This window comes from Mustelus asterias, chromosome 22 (assembly GCF_964213995.1).
Source record: "Mustelus asterias chromosome 22, sMusAst1.hap1.1, whole genome shotgun sequence".
NCBI lineage: Eukaryota > Metazoa > Chordata > Chondrichthyes > Carcharhiniformes > Triakidae > Mustelus > Mustelus asterias.
This window is the reverse complement of record NC_135822.1, coordinates 65217208-65236767: the sequence shown is the minus strand read 5'-3', so window position 1 is coordinate 65236767 and position 19560 is coordinate 65217208. Positions and strand designations below refer to the sequence as shown.

At 44.4% G+C, this 19560-nt stretch overlaps 1 protein-coding gene across 4 annotated transcripts in view; it reads left to right on the top strand.

Annotated features, from left to right (window-relative positions):
- Positions 1–241: 241 nt before the first annotated feature.
- The window catches only part of LOC144510145 (transcription factor COE2), a 264281-nt gene continuing 244962 nt past the window's right edge, over positions 242–19560 (top strand). For 2 of the 4 annotated variants that reach the window (XM_078239524.1, XM_078239523.1), the window contains exons 1-5: positions 7237–7515; positions 9464–9620; positions 10892–10955; positions 11837–11892; positions 17214–17287. In XM_078239524.1, coding sequence (XP_078095650.1) covers positions 7382–7515; positions 9464–9620; positions 10892–10955; positions 11837–11892; positions 17214–17287 — 485 coding nt within the window. In that variant the 5' untranslated portion in view covers positions 7237–7381. Of the gene's footprint in view, positions 425–1815; positions 1927–6931; positions 7516–9463; positions 9621–10891; positions 10956–11836; positions 11893–17213; positions 17288–19560 lie in introns of those variants that run through there. The other 2 variants (XM_078239525.1, XM_078239522.1) reach the window with 2 other exon arrangements.

Sequence of the window (19560 nt, the reverse complement as noted above, 5' to 3'; positions counted from 1 at the left end):
GCTGAAACTCTCCGGCCAAGCTCGCATGTGAAGAATAACACCCATTGGGTTGAGGGCAACACACGGCGAGAAGCATCCCATGCAAAACCAGGAGAGAGAAGATTGACGGGAGGGAGAAGCTGCTTAAAAAAAAGAAGACGGACACACAGATCACTGCCACGGCGTGGCGCTCTTCGTCCTCAGTAAGCTCGGTGCTATTTTCAAACGCCTCCTGTGGGTTTCAGGAGGTGCAACATCTGCTGAACAAAGGAGCCGAGACGCGAGTTGACTTTGATTTGAGGGCAGAGTTAACCCATGGTGTAATCTTGCCTGCAAAAAGCGCCGGGAAAAGTCAGTGAAGTGGATGCACTCATAAGACTGGCGCTAAATCACTGCACTTCAGAGCACTGAGTTCAGAAAACTCAACATACTGCCTGGGCTGCAGGTGTGTATTCTTATGTATCTATTTATTAATGTATGAGCCACTCTCTTGTGTCTTTCTGGCTGCCTATCAATGAATTCGTGTATCTGTCTCTATCAAGGAAATTTTAGTGTTTCTTCAATGTTTCAAATTCCGTCTCAATCTTTCTTGATCTCATAATTAAAGCGGTATTCGGGGCGGGAGCGGAGTTCTGTTGTGTTACTATTTCATAGATAGTTTAGCTGTTAAACTTGTTTTATTGCGACTGGTGTCAATATTGAAATCAACTCAAATTGCGGAGGGGAGGGGGGTGGAGTGGGAGTGGGTGGTGTATATGGAGGGGGCGATGGGGGAAGTGAAATGTACCCGAAATTGACAAAAATAATTTGGGAAGAGGGATCTTAAAGGGAGTGTCAATAACGGTGAGTGATATCGATAACGTGAACCATAACAAACCGGAAAATTATTCCAATGCGTATATACAGTGAGACAGAAAATTAATAACAGCCTCGGTTGAATTCACAACTAGAAAGCGCACAGGACACCCCCCCCCCCACCCCCCGTCCTTAAAAAAATCGAACGAGCAAATAAATGCCTTTTATTTATATAAAATGAGGGCATGGCGTTAAATTGGTCGCAGCTAATTACATTAACTGGGATTTTTCTCCGGACGGAGGAGAACTTGGGTAAGTGTGGGTTGTAAGGACTGTGATCAGGATGTTTGCCGTCTATATCCTTCTCAAAGATGAGGGGGCGATGTGCGCGCTTGTGTGTGTGTGTGGAGGGGGGGGGGTCGTTTTGAAAACTTTGCAGCCAGCACTGCACATATTTTACGAATAATTGATACGCGCCGGATAAATAAATACCCCATCGGACCGATGGATGCAGTGAGTTCAAAAACTGTGTGTGATGAAACTTCGCCCCAGGCTGTGACATAATCGTATCAGGAACAGCAGGAGGTCCAATTATCCCTCACAGTTTTAATATTCAGCGTTTCTTATGGGATATAAACTGCTGCCTGCTAATTGTGAGAGTGCATGTAAATACATAACGATTATTGAGGAGGAATAATTCAATCAATCTATTTATCCCCCCCTCCCCTCCAAAAAAACCCACCACCGCCTACCGTCTGTTCATCGCATGTAATGTGAAACTTAAAGTAAATCCTTGGTTCCAAAAAAATGTGCATTTTATATACAAGTCCACTGTCGGAACAAAATAAAAAATATCAGCAGGACACTTTATCAGATTAGAATAATTGTACTTTAGGATTCATTCCGTCCAAAAATGTGGCCCAAAAATGCTGTATAAAAACCAAGGCTTCGGTTTCACACAATATTGTTGATCCTGTGTGCGATCGGATAACGCTCTTTACCATTTTGAGTATCCTTAATTTCTCCTCTTGGTTTCACAAGACCTGGCAGGACCGGCCTCAGCAAAGTGTCTGGAAATCTTGCGGGACGGCCAGGATGGGTTGACACGAGAAACGAAACGGACTTAATGCAAGTTAAGATTTTAAAAATCAGGTTAGATTCGTTAACCATTACATTTGGTTTTTTTTACGGCGCGGGGGTGGGGAGGGTTGGAGGTGGTGGGGCGAGGGGTACAGATCGACGAGTCCGTCAATGGAAAAAGAAACTAAAACTCTTTGAGTGAGTGTCACACAGTCTGACTGGGGGGCGCTGCGCGGTATATCTCCCCGTGTCAATTGTGAAAATCATTATTGTCATGTTAATCTACACTGAATGAAAAATCACAAGCAACTGTCGGGCGCGACACGGGTACTTGTGTAAACTTGTATCTGTTTAATCCATTTTAATGATCTGCGCATCTGTCCGCGCGATGTGTCGTGTGACAGGTTCCTTGTCTCCAATGTTGAATGAGCATTTCGATCTGATAGATTTAATGATCATCCGTTTCAGCAAACTGTTGGATACTTCACTTAATCCTGTGCCACATAAAGCCACACCGCATATCCGTGCAGTTATCAAACACGCGATATAATGTTAATTCCTCAATCACCCATGTCATAGATAATTGACAGGACTGGCCGAAGGACCAGTCCTTCGGCGCAGAACATCACCAAAGTTGTGGGAAACGAGTAAAACTTAAGATCAAGCCTTGACGGGTCAACAGCAAGCTTGCGTTTTCAAAGTCTGCAGAATTTAGAATAAAAAGGGGAAGGTTGAAAGGTTGTAAGAAAACAGCGTGATGGCGTCGGAACATGTTTTGTAAAGAAAGACATGCACACAGGCGCATATAAAAGATAAGTATGTGTGATATAAATATCGATCATATTAAGATACTGTGGGAAAAGTTGAGGCTATTTTCTAAGTTTCAAAGGACGGCGATATTTGTTTAAAGTCGATATCTCGAACCTTTACTATAATGATATATAATATCTGGTCTGGATCATTGTTATCCAGGTCTTTGCACAGTTTCCCCGTGGCAGCTGGCTGGGCCCGGCCAGGGTTCTGACCCGGCTGAATGTCCGCTGTCCCCGGGCTGTGGCCCCGCAGACAGACGGCTCCCTTTAGACCTGGGGCTCTGGCACACGCCTTCCTATTGTCCTTGGGCCTCACACTATGCAGCAACGGAAAGATTTCAATACGGGCGGGAAGGGGATGGAGAGGAGAGGGCGTCAATTAGCATTCTCCACACCCACGGCCCAAACAGACAAATCCCAATTGAAAACCGCCTTCAGATCGCGGCATTTTAACTATTATTTAAACAATGGCTAAACTCAACTGATTACTTTCGAGCAGATTATTCGCCGCTTGCCGGCAGCTGTCCCGTTATTGGACTTCACTCCAATGCTTGCTCTCACAAACATTATTGTCTCCATCAGCCAGACACAACGGAACCATTGTAAAATAATATCTGAATCAAGGCAACACGGAACCGTTCAGCGAAACCATCGAATTATAATAAATCAAGACATTAGATGAGTAATTGGAGCTGGAATGATTAGGATTTCAAATATCACACATTACATATTTCGGTGCCAAAAAAAATCATCGTTTAATCCGGTAATCAGAGTTTATTTTCGTTAATCGAAATACTTCTCCGATTTTTACGCTGCCAGGTAAATTCATTTTCATAACAAGAGCTGCGTTATATTTTCCCCAAACAAAATATTAAAATCGCAGTTCTCTGAGGTGGACAAAGGGCAACAATTTAAATGGCTGAAAAGCAGCTTTCAAACATTGATGTTATTTACTGAAATAAGGTGAGGTGTTCGTGATGATTCTCCAGGTGAAAAAGCCAAATCATTGGCGCCACGTTTGTGTGTTAGGCTTTAGGGAGAATAACGGGCCGAGAGCCCATTATCTCGCCCTTGACATTCCTCTGTTTTACCGGGGAACATTGTGAGTTGAAAACGAAGATGAATAAAAAAAATGCACCGGATAAACCCTTAAGTCTGTCCAGTGACTATTATAATATGTAAGTCAGGAGGCCAAAATAAAACACTTTTGGTGATTCTCTGTTATGTCTCCCCGATTTAATTTATTATACAGCTGAATTATCATTAATTTGTTTCCATAAAGATGAATGAAACTTAAAGAAAAATTATAGTTAAATATATGGTGATGATAACGCCCTGGCGTTTACTGTAGGTGTATCTTCCGATACATATTTTTTAAAAAGACGTTCGTTGTTCCCTGTGCTATTCCAGGGTAACCGTATTCTTGTATCCAATTTGTTTAACTTCCGATAAAAAATATCAGCTGGATCTGCCCCTTTAAGGGATCTGGGTGACAGCTGAGGGTCGCTCCGGCAGATGGTCTGTGAGCGGAGTTTCATTGTTTGTCACTAAATCTGTTTGCATACCAAGCGTCCCCCTGTCTGTGAACGTCTACCGTTCCGTGTTCAAAAGCGAACAGCAAGAGAAACGGCCCAACAAACAGTGTGGATAATAAAGTCACTTCCCCGGTGCAACAGTTATATTCAAATGTTGACGAACAGTCTTCAAAACATGATGCAATGAATACATCCTGGGGAGGGAGGAGAATAAATACATTGGATGGAAACGGACTGGTGCCCTGGTTACTTGATCCTAACTCTGTAGATCCCCAGGTTCAATTTTTGGATTATCCACGTCCCATGCCCACCACCTCTCACTCAATTCCATCGTGCCCCGGCCCATGCCCTCCCCGAGGTCTCAGAGCCTCCTGACTAACGATTCTGCTGCTGTTGCCAACCTACTTCCTTCCCTTGAGAAACAAACCTAACATTGAAAACAGACACTGAGCCGGCCGCTTGCTAAATGCTCCAACTGGACCATGAAACGATTACACATCGAAACAAGCCCCCTTCTCGAAGGCGGAGAATTTCTCCCCGGTTTGTTTCTCGTCCCCAACATGTTTAGAAAACGACCGGAAGGGTCGTATATCTGAAAAGTGCTTTCCGATAAAATGTTTATCAGACTGGTCAACTTCATTGTCTGACTGATAACTTTCCAACAGGTCACAATGATTCATGTCCCATATTATCATAGAAGTTCATAACAATACTGAAGAACATGACCCTGATATTTATTGGCTGTTTTCAATGACTATAAATTATCTGTAATCACTGAACCTAAATCTATGACATTATCAGATGGTCGATCCGATCTCTGAGAAATATAATGTTTAATATGTATTAATAAAGATTAAAATTAGTGTTTTGGGCGGAAAGGGATTTAGAATAATCACGTCCCCTCAATAGTTTCTTACATGTTCTGGGCAGAGGTTGTTTTCATCGAAACTTCGAAAATAATTCTTAACATTGTTTTTCTTAGACTACATTTGATTTTCTGGAGTAGTTCAGTGACAGCTGAGGGTCAGTATACCGCGCGAGGTGAAAGGAGTTTAATGTCAGACTGAAGTCGTTTTTCACAACCCAACCGGGTCAAAGTTTTGTGTTGCACGCCTCAACTTAATGGATTTCGAATCAATCAAAGAATCAGAGAGGCATCACGGTGAAAAGGGGATTGAATTACAAGATTGAGAGCAACTAAACCCAACGGAGAAGCTACCCCAGGAGAAGGAGGAAGAAAAGATCGACGAGTATAAATCTGGATGCAGTGCTAACTACCATGAGAGTGAGTGTCACTGAATGAGACAGAAACGAAAGAGGACAGAGACGGGAACAGAAAGAGAGTGAGAGGCAGAGAGAAAGAGAGACGGGGCAGTCACAAAGACAAAATAAGGGACGGTGGCCAGAAAAGAGGGTCAGTGATAATACGTTGGGCGGGGTAGGAACAGAAAGGAAGATATTGACAATGATAGATCCGAATATAAAAACAACTAAAGACAGTGACACAAGGAGAGTGACAATGACGGAGAGAGACAGTGCCACACACACAGAGAGGGAGACAGACAGTGAAAGAGAAACAGATAGACAGTGACGGACAGAAAGAGAAAAAGTAATACATATAGATACGGACAAGACAGAGGAAACAACTGAAGCCAGGGACAATGACACAGATAAAGTGACAAAGAGTGTGAGAGATAGAGAGTAGCAGGAACACACACAGAGGGAGAGAGAGAGAGTCAGACCATAACACAGACTGTGACAGAGAGAGACAGTGACACCGATAGAATGAAGGACAGGGAGAGAGTATAACACAGACCGGAACAGAGATAGAGATAGGGAATAACACAGATAGACACAGAGTGACAGAGTCAGAAGGAAATAACAAAAGACAGAGGCAGAGACAATGACACAGATGGACTGAGAGGGATAGAGACACAGTGACACAGGTAGAGTGACGAGAGAGAGTGGCAGGAACAGAGAGAGAGCTATACAGATAAGTGACAGGATCAGAGACAGGCAGTGACACGGATAGAGTGACAGGGAGAGAGAGAATGTGTGACACGAAGAGAAAGAGAGTTATACAGACAAGTGACAGGGTCAGAGACAGACAGTGACACAGATAGAGTGACAGAGACAGAGAGAGACAGTGACAAGAGATAGAGGTGGAGTCATGGAGTGAGACAGAGAAAGTAACACAGAGCGACAGGAAAAAGAGAAAGAGAAATAGTGACACAGATAAGGGTGACAGGGACGCAGAGAGTGAAAGGGACAGAGACAGTATTGCTGATGGAGACATGAATGCAGCTAGAGTGACAGGGACAGACACAGTAACACGGCTAGTCAAAGTGACAGGAATAGAGGTTGAAAGGAAGGAACTGAGACAGAAAGACAAGTAATGAACGAGAATGGAATTGATGGATTGAGAGTGCATGACCTCCCCAACAGACACGCGCACACAATGGATTATAACACCACAAACACTAGATCAATCTGCGTGAATCTTTGGATTAAGACTGTTTTAACTGACTTTCCACATTCCATCCCTACATTATGGTAATAATACGCTTCCTATTGGTGACAGCTGGGAGAAAGGCGTGCATAAATCACATACTTTATCCAATCTGAAAATGGCCAACACTGATTCAGAAAGCATAAATGTAGCAGGAACGCCTCCTACACGCCCTCGGAGCTGTCAGTTACTGCTTCGGCCCTCCCGCACAGGGAATCATTCATTAGAGTCAGGACATTGCGGAATGGAGCTATAGATGTCAGAGCCGGTGAGAGACTCCGAGGCCCCTCATCTCTGCATTTCCACCGCCCTGGATTAAGGACATTCACTGTTTGTGTGTGTGTGTTTGTGTGCGGATCAATGTCTCTCCCGTCTTCGGCAGGCAGATGAAGCTTGTTAGCCCGTGATCGATTCCTCGATGGTTTTCTGCTTGAAGGATGACAGCACCCAGAGGAGGATAAATCTCTAAAAAAAACTTCACTGCTAACCGCCTCAGCGAACTCTGTGGCATTGGAGATCTTTTTAGAACAACTTCTAACCAAATCTGTGAAACTTGAACAGTGTGAAAGAAACGCTGCGCTTTCTGTTCTGGGATTTTCTACTCTTGAAGAATTCTGCAATCGTCCTTTTTTTAGATTAAAAAAAGTATTAATTCTTAACTCTTACCTTAAATGTTTGGGATTCAGGAGCACTTACCTAGAGGAGGGGCTGATATCAAGGACAAATCGACTGGGAGCGGAATGGACGCTGTTCGATCTTGGGTCCGGACCGTTGGGGTGGTGGCCGCCAATGTAGCGGCACAGAGGTACAGTAAAGGACAAACTAAACTAGAACTACACGACAGGCTGCTTATCAGTAGACATAATCTTTGGCTAGCGTGACAACCGCATTGCAACCTCACACCCACCCGCTTTCCCAGCGCTTAAAAACGGCAGAGTCCCGTTAACACAAATCAAGAAGCAAAACGAAAGTAATTCATTTCCTTTCCGTCTCGACATTTTAAATTCAGCCGACCAGAAGTTGCTTAGGGACCGGGCTGTGTGAGTGTGTGTGGAGGGGGGCGGGGTGGGGGGGGGGGGTGGGGGTTGATGGGGGGGGGGTGTCGAGGGAGGGAGGCGGTTGTGGGGGAGAAATCAATTTTGTGAAACGAGAAAGCGGCACTTCCATTTGTCCCTGTGGTACTGCTGTCATCATCCCCAGTTGTACTGTGAGAGATTTCTAATGATATGTAAACATTGTACCAGTATATGTTAAATAACGGGTTAAAATGGGACGGTCAATGTTTACCGAACAGTCGAGGAAAGACCAAGGCAAAAGGCAAATATGAAATGACAAATCAATCTTTTTCTCAGAATCGTTGGGCTGGAATCTTTAGCTCAGGTTTGGTGAACACCCCTCCCGGGTGTAGAGCAGGAATTAAGCATATCAAAGTCCATCGATAATATTTTAAGGACACACACACCTGAGACGGTCGTACAACTGACAACCTGAAATGAACTGTCTACACTGAAGAGATAATTATGTCCACACTCAATCTGAAACAACCACCCGCACTTTACAGCAACAATGTTATCCATTATTATTTATGAAGAAAATTATGCAAAAATCTTAAGACCTTCACTAACATTTTAAAAGGCATGTCAAAATTTGATTTTTTAACCTTCAGAATCCAAAATTTGAAATGGGATTGAATCAGGATCCTTGCACTCATTTTCCCCCAACTGCTCCATTTCTCACGTGAACTCAATTTTTTGAAAAATGAAAATAATCTCTTAATAAAACCCAATCACACGAGACAGAGAACAGGAAGTCAGCCATCGGTGCCCGTCCTGTCTGTAGAATGATGTAGAATTATTTACCCCACTCGCCAAATGTTCTCTGAGCGACTAGGTTTCCTCCAATTTAAGTCACCGCAAAAGAATTGCTGACTGCTTTTAGCCATGAACAGGGCTATCGAAATTCTCACACCATCTCCCCTCCATAACCCTCTCCATTCCAGCCTGACTCTCAATTATGTTCTGACTGGATATTTCTTATCCCAATATTCTTATATTTAACTATGTTGCCTAGCTGCATTTTTAGATAGAAAAGTTCTTTTTTTCTGACACCCCCTCTTCTTCCAGAGGCGCCTCTTACGAATATGAAGACCATCTATCTCCTCGTCATATCTTAAGCATTATTATTTTTCAAAACACTTGCCGGTTGCGCAGGTAGATTCCCTGTCCTCCGACCTAACAACTATTTCACATAAAATGACTGCAATTCTATATTTGCGAAAGAACAGCCTTCACCCAACGGTGCTGAATAAAAGCGCCAGAATGGAAGTATTTAAAGTTGAAATAATTAAGTTACCAGTGCGTGAAACACAAAGACACACAAACTCAATTGAATCATTTGGAAATCCAAATTCTGGCAGGGCTGTCATTCGTTTCTGTGTCACCTCTATTTATTATTTTAGCTCATCCGATGGTCTTTATAGTTCTTCAAAGTTGCCGAATGCCCCGCACATTGTTTCCCTCCTTTGCACTGATGTTGAACAGAATGGCCCACCTTGAATCTTGAAATAAAGTTGGCATGCGGTTTAGGGATATTTCCAGCTGATTTGATAAATGGTCATTCGGCAGGTTCGCTGTCCGCGCGATTACTGTGTCTCCATTTGCCGTTTGGGAAGTTAATCAGTGTTTTTTACCCCCCCCCCCCCCCCCCCTCCCGGCCCACCCCCTCTCTCTCTCCCTTCCTCTCTCCCTCCTCAGCGGCGTGGCTCTGGCCAGAGCACATTTCGAAAAACAGCCCCCGTCTAACTTGCGAAAGTCCAATTTTTTCCACTTCGTTCTGGCGCTGTACGACAGACAGGGGCAGCCAGTGGAGATTGAGAGAACCACTTTCACAGACTTCGTGGAGAAAGACCTGGTGAGTTCAAGAACGCGGCTTACACCTTAACCTGAGCGACAAAAAAAATAACAATAACTGGTGTTGGCCCATCATGGTGACTATGTGTAGGAAGTTTGCTTTTAATTAAGAAGCGAGCTGAATGACCGACAGCCTAAACACCTTCCGCCTTTCAATCTCCTGAAACAAACCACCGATACACTCCAGATTTACTGACCCCACACCAAAACCTGGATTAAATCATAACATTTCAGTCCAATAAATGTCCCTTTTAGGTGCCAAACCTTTCAGATATTTTAGTAACATAGCCTCACCGTCCCAAAGCTTAATTGCGATGAAGCCGGGAGACTCAGAAGTGTTCAGTAAATAACATTGAATCGAAGTTTAGAAGCGGCAACAACTGCCTCCGGGTGACCATGGTTCAGTCGGAGCTTTCTGTCAGCCCTCCACCCCGTCCGCAGCACCACAAGGCTGCATTTTACACCTTATCGACCAGTCTTCAACTGTGCAATCCTCAGATCACAAAGTCTGACTCCGCTCCTTGTTTGCCAGCCTTTCAGGGGGAATGGAGCGTGAATCCCGGGCTGGGAATATACCCGGTTCGCGGAAACTCAGCTGCGGGGAGTGATCGTTGCACAACTCAAACCCAGTTTGAGATTGACCTGGGGACGAAGCGTCCAGAATCGGTCGGGGAGATGAAGGAGGTGAAGTCGGGCAATTATAAATAATCTTTCACCTGCTGGCGTCAACAAGGATATTCTGTCTTGTTTCTGAGATATCTGATGGAAGGTTTTATTTTGCAAAGAACATGACCTGTTGACATTGGTTGATAAAAAGTAAGAGTTTCAATGCTCAGCTCTGGGCATTTGCTGTGAATATATCCGGTGTAATAGATCAAATTCTCTTTTGTCATTCTGAAAGTTATAACTATAAATTAATGTCATCTTTCAGTAGAAATCCACCGCTGCTCGTTTTGGTCGATTTCGCGTCAGTTCAAACCTAATTTTAATGGAATACATTTTTTTTCAATAAATGAATACCAGCGCCTTACAGAAATGAGACTTTGAATGTCCTCTGTTGATTCCAAGAGCCCCTCCCGGGGCGGGAGTCATTCGGGGACTAAACTCTGAGGCTTAAAGTCGATTTTCGGACATTAATCCAATGGAGCTAGTTGCTCCCGCATTATCTTTGTAACGGCGACGATCTCCCCCCCCCCCCCCCCGCGCCCGCCGTCGAGAAATAACAGGTCAGGGAGAAATTAATCTCTGAATGGTGCGAAATCTCTCTTCCAGGAGCCGGGAAACGACAAAACTAACAACGGGACACATTACAAGCTGCAGCTACTCTACAGCAATGGTAAGTCCGTCCTGAATGTCCCGCTATGAGCCGGGGCTACGAGTTCATCTGTCTCTTCCAGTCAGCGACACCGCAAAATGTCTGGGGGGGTGGGGTGGACACTGCTTACACTTTCGCAAAACTACACCCAATTATAAATACACAAAATGCAGCAAATGGCACAAACCAGTTGACATCTCACTGGTTACTGAGTTAAACGAGTTTTAAAACTATGAGGCTGAACTATTTTAAATTCTCCCCAATCCTTCAATTGGTGTCAAATGCGGTGACCGGTCGGGCGAAATTTAAACTTGTTGTAAACCCATCCACTTTGCACGGAGTTAAAATCGGGACCGAGCCGTTGACTTGATGTGGACAGGCGGGTTTCAAAAAGCCAGCAACCTGCTGTCCACCCATTAAACTAGCGGCGATTCCCCGTTAGCTTCACGGGTTTGTAATTTACTTCTATCCAAAATTGAGGCCACCCTGGAAATGGACTGGAGCAAAACAGAGCCATTCGTCAATACGATCCTCTGTTCACAGCCGCTGCCTTTTTCTGCCAAAGGCTGCATGCACCGTGTAGTCAGTTTAAACTAGTTACTTCATTGCTTTTATAAATCCATAATGAATGAGACCTTATACAGCATATAATCTGCCGCATGGGATAGGAAAGTTATATTCTGAACGACTGCGGGGCTAGTGAATAAATTGGTGACAGTAAGTACGGCAGCAATTTCAGAAAGATCTGGTTCCGCGACAGGAGAACAGAGCTTAAAACGTCTGGAATTATTCAATATCCTCTGTGATCGTCCACATCTGCGACCCGTTTTCTGTCAAATCAGTTGCAAGTGATTGAAAAAAAACAGAAGGTTTCTTGTGGCTAACGTGTTGCTTTTGCGCAGGTATGCGGACGGAACAAGACCTGTACGTGCGACTCATCGATTCTGTGACCAAGCAGGTAAAAACATTGTTGCCCTTTAATCTATGTGATCAATGACCCTCCAAAAGAGCATTGCAGAAGACCCTCCAAATGTCTTCCAAACTCACTATTCTGAAGGCAATTGAGTGGAATTGACACTGAACGGCAGCGGTGCAAGACCATGTTGATTACCCTTATCATCTAACATTGTCACTATTAAAAGCATGGCTGTCACTGCATAATACAGACAACAGACCCCAATTCCTTACACGTGTAGAGGTTGTTACCGACCTAATGTTGGATTGGGAAACCAGTGTGACTGATATTCTGCAAAGGTGGGATCAGAATGGCGTCCATCATCCGAGCCTGTCGTGTGATCTTGTAACCTGTAAGGGAAAAACTATTTAATTACAAATACGACTAATCTGAAAGACGTGCTGGATAGGTGCATTGGCCATGCTAAATTCTCCCAGTGTACCCGAACAGGCGCCGGAGTGTGGCGACTAGGGGGTTTTCACAGTGACTTCATTGCACTGTTAATGTAAGCTTACTTGTGACTCTAATAAATAAACTTTAAACTTTAAGAACGTTAAAACTAAACTTTAAAACTATTTAAAAGATGATGTCACCACAAATGAGATGGAAAAAAACTCCCCCACTCACCAGAGAGGGATGTAAACTGTACACCAGTTGGAACAAGGGGACAAATGTTGATTTGATTTGTAGTTTAATCTCCATTTCCTTCGCTCAGTGTTCGAAGAATCCATCAGAGAGTGGCATTGAGCTTTAATTATTTTTGCTGAGCCTGTCAAAGGAATGCATTTAGTGGGTGCCTTGAACCCAAAACATTATGAAGCAAAAATTGACAGATAAAGCAATATTGGTGCAGATGACCAAAAGCTTGGTCAAAGAGGAGGGTTTTTCGGGAACATCTTTCAAGAAGAGAGTGAGGTAGAGATGGGGAGAAGTTAAGGGAAGGAATTCCAGAGCTGGAGCCGAGGCAGCTGAAGGCACGGCCGTCAGTAGTGGAGGGGTTAAAATCGGGGATGAAAGGGCGATCAGGATTAGATGGAAAACCAGAAAACTTCCCACTTGATCCCGAGATAAACATGGCTGTTGGGATAAACACACTGCTCGGTGCATAACTGAGTAGCATATATAGATTAGTCTGCATTGAATTCGTTCATCAGTGGGAGGTGCAGCTGAGAATCATCGAATCCCTACAGTGCAGAAGGAGGCCATTCGACCCATTAAGCTTGCACTAACAATAATCCCACCCAGGCCCTCTCCTCATAACCCCACTTATTTACCCTGCCAATCCCCCTGACATTCAGGGGCAATTTAGCATGGCCAATCAACCTAACCCGCACATCTTTGGACTGTGGGAGGAAACCGGAGCACCCGGAGGAAATCCATGCAGACACGGGGAGAACGTGCAAAATCCACACTGACAGTGACCTGAGGCCAGAATCGAACCTGGTCTCTGGTGCTGTGAGGCTGCAGTGCTAACCACTGTGCCACCGTGCCACCCCTAAAGGTCCCTAAAGGTCATACAGGTCATCCCTGAATCCAGGGCTCAACAGGGGAATTATCTGCTACTCTTGATTATTATTCAGCAACTCCTGATTTGCTTGTACAGAAAGAATCAGGCTCCCACATGGCAGGTTGGTTAAGAAGGTTAAGGCTCATGGGATACAAGGAGAAGTGGCTCGATGGGTGGAGAACTGGCTTGGCCATAGGAGACAGAGGGTAGTGGTCGAAGGGTCTTTTTCCGGCTGGAGGTCTGTGACCAGTGGTGTTCCGCAGGGCTCTGTACTGGGACCTCTGCTATTTGTGATATATATAAATGATTTGGAAGAAGGTGTAACTGGTGTAATCAGCAAGTTTGCGGATGACACAAAGATGGCTGGAATTGCGGATAGCGAAGAGCATTGTCGGGCAATACAACAGGATATAGATAGGCTGGAAAATTGGGCGGAGAGGTGGCAGATGGAATTTAATCCGGATAAATGCGAAGTGATGCATTTTGGAAGAAATAATGTAGGGAGGAGTTATGCAATAAATGGCAGAGTCATCAGGAGTATAGAAACACAGAGGGACCTAGGTGTGCAAGTCCACAAATCCTTGAAGGTGGCAACACAGGTGGAGAAGGTGGTGAAGAAGGCATATGGTATGCTTGCCTTTATAGGACGGGGTATAGAGTATAAAAGCTGGAGTCTGATGATGCAGCTGTATAGAACGCTGGTTAGGCCGCATTTGGAGTACTGCGTCCAGTTCTGGTCGCCGCACTACCAGAAGGACGTGGAGGCATTGGAGAGAGTGCAGAGAAGGTTTACCAGGATGTCGCCTGGTATGGAGGGTCTTAGCTATGAGGAGAGATTGGGTAGACTGGGGTTGTTCTCCTTGGAAAGACGGAGAATGAGGGGAGATCTAATAGAGGTATACAAGATTATGAAGGGTATAGATAGGGTGAACAGTGGGAAGCTTTTTCCCAGGTCGGAGGTGACGATCACGAGGGGTCACGGGCTCAAGCTGAGAGGGGCGAAGTATAACTCAGACATCAGAGGGACGTTTTTTACACAGAGGGTGGTGGGGGCCTGGAATGCGCTGCCAAGTAGGGTGGTGGAGGCAGGCACGCTGACATCGTTTAAGACTTACCTGGATAGTCACATGAGCAGCCTGGGAATGGAGGGATACAAACGATTGGTCTAGTTGGACCAAGGAGCGGCACAGGCTTGGAGGGCCGAAGGCCTGTTTCCTGTGCTGTACTGTTCTTTGTTCTTTGTTCTTTGAAGGGGGGGAGGTTTAACACAGATATCAGAAGGACATATTTCACACAGAGGGTCGTGGGGGCCTGGAATGTGTTGCCGGGCAAGGTGGTGGAGGCGGACACACTGGGAACGTTTAAGACTTATCTAGACAGCTATATGACCGGAGTGGGAATGGAGGGATACAAAAGAGTGGTCTAGTTTGGACCAGGGAGCGGCGCGGGCTAATTGTTCCTTGTTTCTCGTTTCAAGGCTTCATTCTATGATCATCTTGCTGGTGCCAGTACAGAGCGAGACTGCGGATAGTTGGGAACCTGTCTCGGGGGCAGGGAATTCATATGGTGTTCATGGAAGTGGAAATGACTAGGGTTGGGAAGCATTTTCCGATCAGGGCCATTGTGATCTCCTGGACTCGTTTCGATCGCCTCAGGGGATCGGAGAGGAATTTCCCAGATTTTTTTTTCCCCATATTGGCCCTGGGGTTTTTCACTCTGGGTTTTCGCCTCTCCCTGGGGATCACATGGTCTGGAATAGGGGGGTGGGGGTGAGTTAATAGGTTGTAATGAACAAAGCATCGTAGCTGTGAGGGACAGCTCGGTGGATAGGATATTGGTATGTAGATAGGCTGGAAAATTGGGCGGGGATCCTGGATTCAGGATTCAATCCTGGACCGGGGAGCGGCGCGGGCTTGGAGGGCCGAAGGGCCTGTTCCTGTGCTGTATTGTTCTTTGTTCTTTGTTCAGCTCAAAGGTCTCATTGACAGCCATTGTCTAAACTTAATCTCAGGAAAGGTACACTGAAGTTATCGCCAAGTGCGGAACTGCACACCAATCATCATCAGCACTTTCAGAAAAGGAGGGAAGTAACCTGGAGAAAGGGATATTGTTTATTGTGATATGCAGCAAGAATCAGTAATTATGACTCATGGAAAATAAATGCACTGACCTGGCAAATATTTTTAGGTGAACTGAAAGTGACCAGTAACTTAATATACATCTGTAAAAGATATGCAGTTAGGTGGATAGGCTATGCTAAATTGCCCCATAGTGTCCAAAGATGTGTAGATTTGGTGGATTAGCAATGGTAAATGCGTAGGGTTACGGGGATAAGGCAGGGGAGTGAACCTGGGTAAGATGCTCTTTCGGAGAGTCGGTGCAGACTCAGTGGGCCAAATGGCCTCCTTCTGCCCTGTAGGGATTCTAAGGAACAGCAAAATTACGCAGATATAGGAAATCTGAACAACAAATCTAGCTGGAAATTCTCAGTGGGCCAGGAGGGAGAAATAAAGTTCATGTTTCAGATTGATGGTCGTTTATCAGAACTACTCATACATATTCGATGCATGAAGTACATGTCACTGATGATTTTGCTTCGGGCCAACTTGGTGCTAATTGGTGTGAAATGATATTTACAGTGATGCAAACATGATAGATCTTTAGTTTGACTTGTTAATGTATTTTGTGCTGAAGAATGCCCATTTTTAGCCCTACAAAGTTAATGTCAATTACAAGTGGACACAGAGAGAAATTCCCTCTACTCTGTCCTAACAATGCCTAACTTTCCAAGCACAAATCCCTCCACAGCTCCAGTGTGAGTTTCTGCTATTTCTATGCCAGCCATGCCTGGAGCCACTCTGAGTGAGATTGCCGCTTTATGATGTTGGCTCACATCCACTAGGAACTGGGTTGTGACTCCCCCAAAACGTATTTCACTTGGGACCCTTTCAGCCAACAGTCAGACAGATCTCATTTCACTTGGGGATGGTTATAGCTGACAGCAAGAGGAAATTTTCATCCCATCAGTCTGGGTTGAATTGGAACCCAGGTCTCAGAGGTGAAAGGATAGTGTCTAAGCCACTGAACTACTGAGTCCCCTAAGTGTTAGATACATTTAACAGCTGTGTACCTTATCCCCTGACGTCAACAAGAAAAAGTTCTGCCAAGCTGCTGAAGGGAAGCATCAATCACTGATTGTAAACCTCTGATCCATTTGCTTTGTCAAATATGAATCAATTTCTTGGTCCTATTAATTCATTTCTTTATTTCACTTATTAAAAGTATGCATATAAGAGTTTGCATTATTACTTTACAAGCCATGGGTCAGACCCTATTTGGTCAATAAACAATTGGAAAGATGCCACTGGCAATGTGAGGACGCAGAGGCAGACAATCAAAATTATTCCAGGTTTCAGGATACTTAGGTTTTCAGGAAATGATCAGAAAGTTAAACTAACATTCTTTGGAAAAAACAGAGTTAAAGAAACTCAAATAAAGTTTTCAAGATTATAAAGAAAATTGGCAAATTGAGCCATTCAAATGATTCACTGTTGTGAAGAACTCAAATATCACTCCACAAATTAGGAGGGAGGTCAGGCATGATATGTTCACCTGAATCACAAAACAAGTTATCAAGGAACAGCCTTGAAGTAGACAGACATGATTAGATGTATATCTGCAGAGAGAAAGGATTGAAGGATCTGGTGGGAATGATGGGCTAGATTTTGATGAGCCTGAAGGATTTCTCCTGTTTCTAATTTTCTTTACCTTTTATGTGCTTTGGAGGTTACCAACCATTCTCTAACTTCCATTGCAGCCAATAATCTACGAGGGTCAAAATAAAAATCCTGAAATGTGCCGAGTACTCCTCACACATGAAGTGATGTGCAGGTAAGGAACTACTCAACTATTCTTTGTCTTGTACTTTGATTGTAGCATGCTGTTAGACATTCCCGAAAATCTGGAATGACTCTGGATCCATTTTAGATCCACAAACAGAACACTAGGGCTAAGCATCCTGCCGTTTTAGTGAGTCAAACCTGTGCTGGGGAAGCGTTCAGGTCTGTGGACCAATTATCATACAATGATGGTGTTAGACTCTGGTTTAGAAACAATAACCTCTTAAAGCAGGCTGTATTTAAAGTTTCTGCTCAATGAATTTTCAGGTTGATTCATTAATGCGTGTAGAAGTCACCTCAGAGTTCATACTCGAGTCAGGCAATGACATCATGTAGGCTATTCTGCAATGCACTTTGGGATGTGCAATTCTGCACTCAAACTGGCTTCCAGCTAACCCACAACAGAGTGCAAACTGGAACATAATGACATTGCTGTGTTTGTTTTGTTTATGGGCTCAGTTTAACAGGAAGACATTGATTCAATGCAAAGTAACATTGGGCAAAGTGTAAAACTGGCACCCAATTCCATCCTGGCAATTCCTGCTGGATGGGTTGGATTAAAATTACTTCCCAATTCAGTTTTAACCAACCAAGAAAGAAATCTAGTTAAAATCTTGAAATGATTTCAGAACTAACTTCTGTTCCAGTTTAAGATCCGAACTATAGTTAATGAGTTCCATCTTGCAGATAGTGTCATTTTCCCACGTTCTAGTCCCTTTCAAGCAGAAGCAGAGTAAATGTGCAACGGTCTTTAAATTCCTTTCATGATCATAAAGTCTACAAGCTTTTAAAACTGAATCACCTTTATCTTCCTGTCAACCTCCCAACCCAAACCTAGTCAAAATTAACACCAGGTGGTCATCTCATGATTATCTGCTTTCTGAAAATCTTTGGAAACAAGGATGCATGTTGCCCTGAGTTGTAAAATGCACCACCAAGTGTGACACTGAGCTATGCACATTCTGAATGTCTTAAATGTGATCTGTGCTGAATCACACTTAAGGTCACTAGAACTGGTGTCAGCAAATCCATGTGTTGCGAAGTGGAGGATTAGGTTTCCTTGTTATGGTGTTGTAAGTAAAGAGGCTGTAGATTCATATCGGAAGAGCAGCCACTTGGGTGAGGTATCACAGGTGTGGAACTGCACATTTGCTTGCTAACACCTTTGGGGAGGGAGAAAATTGCAGAAAAACAAAGACAAAGGGCGAGGCACACTCCTGAATCAAGAAAACACAACCAATAATTCCACCCCTCCCCCCCCATCTTCCATCATATTAATATGAAAATCAAAAAGTATAATTCACAGGTGCAAAATAGCACTTAATGATGTGAGGCAGTGTAGTGGAACTCATTGGCGACATGCTGTAGCCCAATCAGGTGCTGTGCACCCAGATAACAAACAGAGCGGCTCCTACTCTCCAGGGAAAAGCCTGTGCCAGGTGCTGTGAGAGACCTCTGTCTGAAACACACGCACAGTTTAGGATCTGGAATGATATTTCACAGAACATTCACTCCCCCATGTGTTAGAAGGATCAGTTGCAACTGAAGATGAAATCATTTGACTGGATCTTGGTGATGCAATATTCAACAGTGTTTCCCAGGGAGTGGCTGCAACTCACTGGTCACTTTGTCATATGGAAGGTCTACAGACTCCTTATTGTATATCTTTCAAATTTATAATACTCCAAAGGTATCTTTTACTAACCACATTTACCTCTGTCATTGACTCTGGAGGCAAGTCCCTTTCCAGGGTTCAGTCCAGTATTTGGGCTGCCACTCTAATATTGAGGGCGTGCTGCAATGTTGGAAGTGCCACCCTTCAGATGAGATGTTGCTCCAAAGAACCTGTCTGCTTGTTCTGAAAGCCCATGTGGATGTTGAATCTCCCACGACATAACTAAAAGAGCAGCAAGAAGCTGTCTTGGTTTGTGGACAATATTCTTCCATCAATCAATGTCAACAAAGCAGTCATCGGTCTCATTGTTGTTTTAATGGTGTGTTGCCATTTTAAAACTGACAACTGGATTTTCCAACACAACAGTTGTTGCATTTCAAGATAGTGCATTGAATGAGAAGCACGTTGAAATGGAACCGGAGGTCATTGAGGCCCCCCAGGGAAGCCAAAGGCAAGGCGGGGGTGCCCCTTGGGCAGTGCCAGACTGGCAGTGCCCCTGTGCACCTTCGCAATGCCAGCCTGGCAACTGGGCACTGCCCACTGGACACCTGGGCAATGCCCACCAGGCAGTGCCAGGGTCGGGATGGGTC